The 10,275-nt window shown below is 46.7% G+C and overlaps 1 protein-coding gene across 7 annotated transcripts; it reads right to left on the bottom strand.

Moving 5' to 3' along the window:
- Positions 1-224: 224 nt before the first annotated feature.
- Positions 225-8,545, bottom strand: LOC310768989 (phospholipase A2 inhibitor and Ly6/PLAUR domain-containing protein-like). Of its 7 annotated transcripts, none has more exons than XM_083627998.1 (6): positions 8,524-8,545; positions 6,066-6,202; positions 5,627-5,740; positions 4,212-4,370; positions 1,974-2,114; positions 225-520 (listed from the first exon to the last, which is right to left on the bottom strand). In XM_083627998.1, exons 2-6 carry the CDS (start codon positions 6,121-6,123, stop codon positions 282-284), a joined length of 711 nt encoding a protein of 236 aa, XP_083484124.1. In that variant the 5' UTR covers positions 6,124-6,202; positions 8,524-8,545; the 3' UTR covers positions 225-281. The 7 variants fall into 7 exon arrangements, with proteins under 7 accessions (XP_083484124.1, XP_083484122.1, XP_083484121.1 ...); XM_083627996.1 differs by lacking the exon at positions 8,524-8,545 and adding an exon at positions 7,793-8,417 and having other exon boundaries at positions 6,066-6,197; XM_083627995.1 differs by lacking the exon at positions 8,524-8,545 and adding an exon at positions 7,793-8,417.
- Positions 8,546-10,275: the final 1,730 nt, after the last annotated feature.

Below are 10,275 nucleotides of genomic sequence, written 5' to 3' on the forward strand. Positions count from 1 at the left end.
ATGCCAAACATTTCACATCTGTAATTGATAAAAGCTGTGGCCTATTTGAACCCAAACTATATGCTGCTTTCTTGTCTGGTAATGTATTATCTAGGGAGCAGTGAGGTCACTGGGCCTTGGCAACCAAGTGCAAGGTTTTAGAGATTTTAGAGAAATATGGAGGAATGGAAGTTCATGCTGAAAATTAGTGCATTCCTCCTTGAAGAAAAGGATGAAGACACTGATCATGAGTAAGAAAAACCGTAACATTATAATTCTCGACACCTCGGCACATAGGACTGTTACACAGGTGAGGATGCAAACACAGAGAAACTCAAGAAAGCAATAACATTTACAAAGGGGGACCCAGTTAGCTGGATGGCTGCAGAAGGGCCATAATCCTCAGTTTGCCCATCAGTGCAAACTGCATACTCAGTCACAATGTAGAGATTTCCTGCATAGGGCACAAGGTCATTTACATCCAAGGAACAAGCTGAATCAGTTGCACAGCCTTTGACAGAGAAGTTTTGTTCCGGTAAACCTGCATAGAGAAAGGAGCAAAGACTCAAAATGAGAGGAAGAGCAGGTCCCTTTTCTTACCTAGCTTGTTTTCCCCTGCATATGATGGTTTGTGTCAGAGTCTAATTGCAGCGGGGGCTTGACCCAGCTGAATCTGCTGTCTGCAGAGCCTCACAGCTCACAGGTTCCCCCAACAGCATACTATAAAGGAGGCAAGAAATCAGGGAGAAGGCAGCAGCCAGAGGTGAAGGATAGGTTTGGAAAGCAGATAGACTTAGAAAGCCAAGTGTGGGGGAAAGAGCAGGCATGGACCTGGAGCTCTTTCTGGGTCACCACCTCAGCAGGGATGGCCCCTCTCATTTCACCGCCTGAGGCGAAACGGGAAAATGTTGCCCCTGCCTCCCCTCCAAAATCTCGCTTACTGGGGTCGTGCGGCTGCAGTGGTGGGAAGAGAGCAGTTTGTCCAACTTCTCTCTGAAGCCCCTTTAAACAGCTCACCTGGGCTGGATGGCCAACCACCCATGTTGCTTCCTTCGTCGCTTCCTGCCTGCCATTCTGTCATCATGCTGCCTATGAGCAGCCGTGCAAATTACAGCATGACAACAGCCTTACATTTATACGTATATAGGAAGAAAAGGAAGATGGGACAGGAAGCAAAAATAATAAAGGAGTGAAAATAAAAGGATGGTGGGATCTAAAACTTAAAAGAGAAGAATAATAGTCACTCTGGGGGGATTCTGAGATTTCTGTGGGGGAAATGGCATGCACCAGCCCCTGGGAGCATTGTTGGTGGTGAAAAGTACTAGGCTGGGCAAAGTTTTGGGAAGCCTATTCCCTGTCTCCACTTGCCTCCCATCCTTAATTTTGATTTGGGCATTCTTTCTGGAGAAGTTTCATCCCACCTAACCGTTTGGTAGTAGGAGGCAAAGAGGGAGATGGGGTGACTGTTTTTTAAACACACGCACACAAAGTGGTGATCATAAATGTGCCCAGTGATCATAAAGTCAATTTGAGGGTGTGTTGTGAGGTCACATCCACTCCTTACTTTACTTTTAACACATGCATATGCCACTTTAAGAGTTGTACCTTCCCCCAAAGAATCCTGGGGACGGTAGTTTGTTAAGCATATTGACCCCATAGAGCTACAGTGTCCAGCACTCTTAACAAACTACAGTTGCAAGGACTCATTGCGACTGTCAAAGTGGTACAAGAGTTCTTGAAATGCAGGGTGTGGCTTTGACCTAAGTCTCACAGAGTCCTGTTGCCTTTTTCACAAGCTAAGGGCTGTGGATAAAAGATTCCTCCGTGCCCCCACCATCACCCACTTCCCAGGTTCATCCTACTTTCCACCCACAACCCAGGTGGAAAAAGGGAAAATTAAGGGTAAGGCAGAAGCCATCTTTAAGGGCTTTCAACAAAGCTCCTTGGAAAGGTCCCAGTAACAGCAGGGTGTGTGGGTGTGGGTGAAGAAATACCAGCATATAGCCCAACAAGGGAAATGCACTTTTCTTCGATTCCGGTGCATTCGACGCGCTCATAGGCCTGGCAAGGGCCCCGGTTAAAACTTTCACACCCTGGGCAAGTCAACCCGTTTTTGGTAGAACTCGCAGGAGTCACTGGAAAACAATCAGAGGAAGATCTCACGTGAGTGAGGGCAGCGAGAGGTAGCTCTGATGAAACGGACTCAGCCCATGGAGCTAAGCAAACACGGTAAGCCCCAAACTTATGCACATTTAACTTGTGCACTTTCAGCTTTATGAGCCTAATAATAATAATAACAACAATAATAATAGGGGGAGGGAAAAGAGACTCTGGCAATCCCACCTGCCATTGAACTCAATGTGTCCTGACCATACGCAATTTTGGCTTTAGCTGTGATCCCCAGAACCTAAAACCCACGTAAATTGTAGTCTGTGCCTTGATAGTCTCGAGGCTGGATTACTGCAACATACTCTATATGGGGCTGCCCTTGGATCTGGCCTGGAAGCTTCAGCTAGGGAAGAACGTTGCAGCTGGAGCGGTGATGAGAACAGATCACCGTCAACACATGACACTCCATGGGCCAGGTTGCCCCCAAGAATGAGCCAGATCCACTAGTCTATCTAGTTCAGGATTGTCTACTGATTGGCAGAAGCTCTCTGGGGTTTTAGGAGTGCCTGGAGATGCCTGAGAAGGACACACTGCCAGGGGGCATGAAAAGGGGGCTCAAACTGCAACAGACCAGTATTGTCAGCAGATGTAGGAAGCTGCCTCACAGAGTCAGACCATTGCACCATCTAGCTTAGCACTGACTGCACTGACTGCCAGAGGTGCTCCAGAGTTCCAGCTTGGGCTGGATGATAGGTTGTCCCAAACTGGTTTGAAGTCCGCATTATGATATTGGTTTCATGATGTATCACAAATCATGATTCGTGTGCGTTATGCAAAAATCTCAATGTGGGGAAAACCGAGAAGCCAGGTAATGCCTCTACATAGCTCCATCTTTATTTTAGACGTCAGGATATATCAGTATGTTGCTAAGTTTAGCTGGTGATATATCGTGATGTTGAAGACCAGATATCGCACAGTCCTAATTCCAGGCAGGGGACATTCCCAAGTCCTTCCTGGAGATGCCAGGAGTTGAACCAGGGACCTTCTGCAAGGAAAGTGCTCTACCATGCACTGAGGTCTTCTGCTGAGACCCTTCTTCAAAAGCCTCCTTCACCAGACAAATGCTCTTCAGTGGCATGGGAGATGGTCTTGTCAGCAGAGGCACCAATTGCAGAACACCCACCCCAACGAGATTTGTATGCCACTTTCCTTGCTATCTTTTTAGCATCAGGCAAATACAGTTTTTTTTTATTTACCCAGGCATTTTAACCAGTTGCAAATCCTAGCCTGCTTTCAAGGGGTCTACTCACTGCTTGATTTTAGTGGGGTGCTGCTGTGTTTCTTGAACTGTGGCATTAATTTTTGTTGTTACACAGCCCTGAAATCCAAAAAAAGGATGGAAGGTGGTACATGACTCCTTTCTTTCCTGTGATGTAAGGTTTGCCTTGTATTGGAATAATAAAGGGCAGGAGTCAGCAAACCCATATTTATTGATAGGAGAAGTATAATAAAATAAGGTATTATTTGGGAGTGCAGATCAGGAAGTTTAACTAGGAGAACAGAATGCATTGTAGCTTCATCAATGGCAGGCTTCTTCAACCTCGGCCCTCCAGATGTTTTGAGACTACAATTCCCATCATCCCTGACCACCTGTCCTACTAGCTAGGGATCATGGGAGTTGTAGGCCAAAAACATCTGAAGGGCCGAGGTTGAGGAAGCCTGATCAATGGCATACTGAGTACAAACAGGAAACTGTGTATCTTTCATTGTGCAACTATTTAGATATATTTATTTAATCTTAAATTCACAGATCAATTTTCGCATTTAAATAATAATATTTCCTTGCAGTTATAATATAATAAATTCTGCATTTATAATATAATAAATTCCCTTCTTTGTCCAGATCTGGATGGTGGCACATGGGGGGGGGGCGTCTTCTGAGAACTCCCTTAGGAGGTTCAAGGTTACTCATTGCAGATTTGCATCCCCATTAGGGTTGCTTTATGAACCTGCTAACTCGAACCTCATGGCCCACTACTGTCCTCAAGAGGGAAGCTACCAAAGGCACACACACACACACACACACCGCTTTGAAACACTCTGCAAGCTCAATCAATACTCACTACTTAGAACTAGTTCTTCGTTGCATCCAGCAGTTCCACAACAGGCTATGTTGCTCCGGATTTGCCTTTCCGTGGATGTGCTCAGCGTGAAGGCTCCTGGTTTGCAGGCACTGCGGTTGATGCAGCTTTTGTACATCCCAGTGGGGCTGACACCTCCGCCTGCAGAAAAAGAGGATGTGACTATTCCTCCTGAGCATGGGAGAAATGTCATGTCGATTGGATCAAAAGCCTATCAGCAGGGACTGCCTTCTCTGATTGGACCAATGGCACGTGTAGCCCAGCATCCTGCTCTCACGGGGCAAAACCTATGGGAAGCCTGAAAGCAGGCTCTGAGCATAAGAGCACTCTCCCTTCCTGAGGTTTCCAGCAACTAGAATTCAGGAGCACGCCGCCTCCGACAGAGGAGGTAGAATATACCCATCAGAGTCAGCAACCCCTGAAAGGCTTCTCCTTCACAAATTTGTTTGGAAGATTCAGGCTAGATAAAAGAAAGTACACCTTCACGCAGCACGTGGTTAAAACTATGGAACTCGCTCCCGCAGAAGGCAATGATGGCCACAAAATGAGGTGGCTTTAAAAGAGGATTAGGCAAATTCATGGCCACTAGCCATAATGGCTATGCTCTGGCTCCACAATCGGAAGCAGATTGTGCTTCTTCTTCATCATCATCTTTTCATTGGTTTTTACTGCAGTTTTTTTGTGCCACAAAACCAATAAACAAACACATATAGCACCTCCACTTTCCATTCAGAGAGTGGCATCAGACACTATTGCCACAGACACTGTGCCGTTGGAGGAAAAGAGAGGGGAGTGGGGGGAGGGAGATGGGGGGATAATAATGATCTTTGTTCTATTGTATAGTGTCTGTGCAGGGTTTTTGTGTCAGCATCAGACGGGTAGGTCCTTTATTTATAAATTTGTTCATTTTTACTGTCATTGCAAGAGATTATGGGGTCCAGAGCTTGGATGGTTGTGTCTGGTTGGTTGCAGTGTGTGGTTTCTTTGTATGTATGTGTGCTGGGCAGGGGGGTTGTTGGGTCATATTGATGCATATGCTGTTGTGGGGCACAGGTCATTGCCTTGTTGTGTTGTATATGTGATACAGGGGAGTCACACCAGGGTGAAGGGGCCCTCCTTCGCTTGTCCCCGTGCTCGTGTCGGTTAGCTTTCCTAGTAGGGTGCAATGCTTCTGAATACCAGTTGCAGGAAACCAAAGGAGCGGGAGAGCGCTCTTGTGCTTTTTTCTGGTTTCCCATAGGAATCTGGTCTCGATGGGCCATTGGCCTGATCCAGCAGGCTCTTCTTACGGCTTTAAGTCACCCAACCAACACTGTGGCTGAGCAGGGATTTGAACTCATTCCTCCCTAGTGGAGAAGGACCAGAAGCCTACGGCACTTGCCAACAATTGCACCCACCTAACGTGTTGAATGTCGATAGGGTAACACACACTAGCTCTTTATGCGGGCAATGAATCATCTTGCATGTGGCTTCTCCAAGGTCGCACTTTGCACACGATAAATTCCTAGCTTCTGGAAGCAGAAAGAAAGGGCAGATGATTGCTACAGAAGGAACTGTAGGGCTCCAACCTGGGGGCTTTGTCGTGGGTCAGCTGGGTGGTGGCCCTGGGTCCATGGAAGTCAGGAGGACCCACTTTGGTGGCAGAAGGGGGAGTGGAAGCAGAGACCCATATGCACATTATGCCTCTGTAGCTGAGACAAGTCAACTGCAGAGGAAAGCCTGATAGCAAAAAGAGGGGTACAGCTGGGGCCCCTTTATGGTCTTTTTGCCCAAGAAGCTCCCCATCCTGAAGCCTGGATCTGCCCATGTAAATAAGGTTTAATGAAGACCACTCACCATTAACAGGCAGCAGAAGAATGCAACAAGTAAGGCAGTGGAAAAGGATTATTTTCATCGTTCCTTAGAGAAAGAATGGGCAAGTCCGGCGCAGAGAAACTGAGAGGTCTCAAAAACTGCAAGGTTTAACACCTGTACTGCAAAGGTAAACTTAGATATTATATATGTGTGTGTATAACATCAAGGTTAGCCAACGTAGCGCCCTCTGGATATTGTCGGAATACAGCTTGCATCATTCCTGGACATTGGCCATGTTGACCAGGGCTGGTGGGAATGAGGGTATGGCAAAAATATGGAGGGTGCCATTTTGGCTGCCTCTGGCATACATGGTCAGCTAGCTGCTGGGAATCACAAGTCATGAGAGGGCTGTTGCACTCAGGCCCTGATTGACGACTTCCCATGGGCATCTGGCTGGTCACTGTGAGAAGTGGAAGCTGTTCTAGATGGGTGTTTAGCCTGATCCACCTGGGCTGTACCGAGGTTCTGCTTCTCTGTGCAGCATGGCTGAAATCACCCATTTCCTTAACCCCATCCCAATCAATCACAATTCAGGCCCGACTTTGTCGCTTGCCCCCCCCCCTCCAAGAAGCAGGGCTTCAAGAGTAAGTGGTTTTCCTTGCGCGTGTTTCCCAGAAATGCTTGTGAGAAGCCCCCACCCCAACAACAAAGAAGGAATCAGGGGGAAGAAGAGCAGGAGAGCAGCTTTCGTTTCTGACTTCCATCAGCCCCAGCCAACAAGGATGAAGGCAACTGTAGTCAAACACATCACTTGTTCTTGAGTAATAATCACTCACCTGTAGTTTGATACAAAGGAGGGTGAGATGCCTCCACCCACCCGAAACTCTTGATTCGTCATCGTTTCTTGGCAGCGTGAATATTTATTTACTTATTGTTAAATTTGTTTCTTGCAAACTGATAACCTGACTGGCATTAGACCCATAAGATGAGCCTGGCTGCTGGATTAGGCCCCCCAAAACCATCTAATCAGCATTTGAAATGCATTTTGCAGCTAGCTATTGGTCCCTTTGTGATCAAGTGAAGATGCCCAGGTGCCAGGTTTAAGGGGCCGTTTGGCGCCTAGGTTATACACCTGAGTTTTTAGCCCTGCATCTAACCCAACAACCTCTTCCTCACAATGGCCAACCAGATGTCTATGGGAAGCCCACAATCAGAAACTGAGCACAACAGCCTCCCTCCGCTTTTGTCATTCACAGCAACTGGTACTCATTCATACTGCCTCCAAGACTGGGGGTAAAACACAGCCATTGTGGTGAGCAGCTGTTGACAGCTCTAGGCTCCATGAATTTGTCTAATCACCATACATTAAAGCACATGCTACACGCCCCCCAAAAAACTGGGAACTGCAGTTTACTCCTCTCAGAGCTGCGATTCCTAGCACCCTTAAGAACCTACAGCTCCCAGGATTCTTGGGTCGTGCTTCTATTGTCTGGCGTATATGCAGCTCTAAGGATGTTGGTATTTGTTTTCCCTCTAAGGGTTTTTAATTGGTTTGCAGACTGCCAACGAAGCCAGCACTTCCCTGTGTTGCAATATACCAACAGGTTTAAAATTATACAGAAATTGTGTTACGTGGGAGAGATTAGGAGGCAGCAGCTAATTGGAAAAGTCACCCCCACCATATTAACAGAGGCCGGAGAAGGGAACTTGGAAAAAAATCCTTCCGCAAATATATAAATGAGATTGATAAAAAGAATACAAAGACTCACATTGACTACCAAAGGACCTTCTGTGTCTCTCTAGAAACTAGGCCTCTGGGAATTCACAAGCTCCTACCACCAGGCTGGCAAGGCCTACAAGAAAAGCTATACCAAAATGCATGTCTCTGATTGGCTTAAAACGGCAACATCTGAATGCAACACATAACACAGGCTCCTCTTCTCTTGCCTCTTCAATACCTGTTGGGGGCGGTTTCCTCTTTCAATTTACAGTAGCGCATTTTTTACAACTGCTATTTGGATCCATACCAGATTCAAAACAGGTTTCGGATATGCAATTATTGATATATATTGTTACAGATCTGGGGTTAACAGAGTTTGGGGAGGTGCACGGGCATTCATAACCACTAGAGAACGTTAGAAATCATTAATGGTCAGATATGGGTAATATTTGGAGTAGAGAAGGGAAGATGCCGGGCCAGGCCTCTCACGTGGAATAGAAGTGGCTAAGAATGACAAAAGGTGCTGGAAGCAAGTCAAGGAAAACTCATCCTCATCACGGAGAGAGATTCTCTGCCTGTGGACAAAGAGAGAGCTCCCAGAAGGACAAAGGTTTATGGTTTCAGCTTCCCTGTCTATGAAAAAGGGAGCGGGTTGGCTGTACCCACAGGGGAAAAACTGCCATTTTACACAAGGCTTGGGTATTTTTTCTGACAAGGGTTACAGAATCATAGAATTATGAAGTTGGAAGGGGGCCCGAGCATGACAGATGTCCATCCAACCTCTGCTTAAAAACCTCCAAGAAGGAGAATCCACAACCTCCAGAGGGAGACTGTTTCTGACTGTCCTTCTGTCTTTCAGGACAAGTGTTATGTGGTCTCGGTGACCACTCCCAGTCGCCAGTCTAGCTGCCGCATTCTGGATTACAGTGGCACCTCGGGTTAAGAACTTAATTCCTCCTGGAGGAATGCTTAACCTGAAACTGTTCTTAACCTCAGGTACCACTTTAGCTAATGGGGCTTCCTGCCACCGCCACGCGATTTCTGTTCTCATCCTGAAGCAAAGTTCTTAACCCGAGGTACTATTTCTGAGTTAGTGGAGTCTGTAACCTGAAGCGTCTGTACCCGAGGTACCACTATACTTCCCTCGCGTCTTCAGGGGAAAGTCACTGTGGTCAGCTGGAGAAGTAATTTACAGCAGCAAGCATAACCTTGCAACCCATTGCGTGCTTGAAAAACACCTGACTTTCCCAGTTAGTTTATGACTAACACGTCTTGTTTTTACAAGCAGGTTGTATGTACATTACATACACTTTAAAACACACACACTAATACAAGGCATTGAAAACAAGGAAGAATGTCAGGATTTTATCTGGGAGTGTATGTATAAGGGGATGAACACCCATTTACCTACAGACGTGGGGCAGAGAAGCATTCTGCTCTGGCTGCAAAGAGGTGGGGTGTGTTCCCTAACCCCAAATCCACTCTACCGCAGTCCTCCAAACACAGAAGCATCCTGAATCATTTTAACTTTGCAGAGAGCTGATGCTCTGGCCTGGACATTTTTATGGTTAGAGGCGCCACTGAGGCTGCTTCCTGACTGTAGCTATTTTGGGGTTGGCAATCCAGGACTGTCCCTGGAAAATAGGGACATTTGGAGTGTCTGCAATTGTTGGATGATTGCAGCTCCCATCAACCCCAGTCAGCATGGCCAAGGATGATGGGAATTGTAGTCCAGCAACATTTGGAGGGCCAAAGGTCCCTCACCTCTGAGTTAGAGGTAAATCCCATTCAGTTCCATGGGACTTGCCCCCCTGAGAAAGGGATGTTAGATTGCAGACTTAGCCATCTTTCTCACTCCTTATTATCAGGTTTTCAATGGGATGATCAGACTTCACAGGTCAGCTCAGGGTGTGAATCTGCAATTCCCACGCTCTGTCTCCCACCTTTCAAATTCTATCTCTGAATAAGGAACGGTGGGGTGGGAAGACCAGGACTTTTGGCATCTCTTGCCCCATTGTTCTTGAAGCAAAGGCACATGCACTCTAATGGCAGCATAATGGTCATAGGATAGCTGGAAGAAGACCAAAATAGCAAAGGAGACTTTGGACTCATTTGGCAGCTTTCTGCAAACATTTGTTCACGGCAAACACTCTCACCTCTCATAAAGAGCACCATTCTGACAGAAGGACAAGCTGTAAAAATTAGGAGAACACAGCTAACCGGGGATAACCAGAGTTCACAGGCAACAGGAAGTGTGCACACTCTTTTTAAGAACTGGGGATCTCCTAATTCCTACCTAAACACCACATTATTTGAAAAGGAAAAGTCATCATGATACATGATCAGCAAGAGATCACAAGCAAGGCCAGTTTGTCAATTGGATGGATGATACATCCCGCCCCGCCCCCCCCGCCCCCCAAATTACAGCCAAATGGCCCACTAGCAGACCACTGGCTAGGAATGAAGGGTGTGAGATTTATATGCTCGGTCAGACTATTTGCCCATCTAGTTGTCAGGAGCCAGAGTCAAGAG

The sequence above is a fragment of the Podarcis filfolensis genome, assembly GCF_964270895.1.
Source record: "Podarcis filfolensis genome assembly, chromosome: 8".
Taxonomy (NCBI): domain Eukaryota; kingdom Metazoa; phylum Chordata; class Lepidosauria; order Squamata; family Lacertidae; genus Podarcis; species Podarcis filfolensis.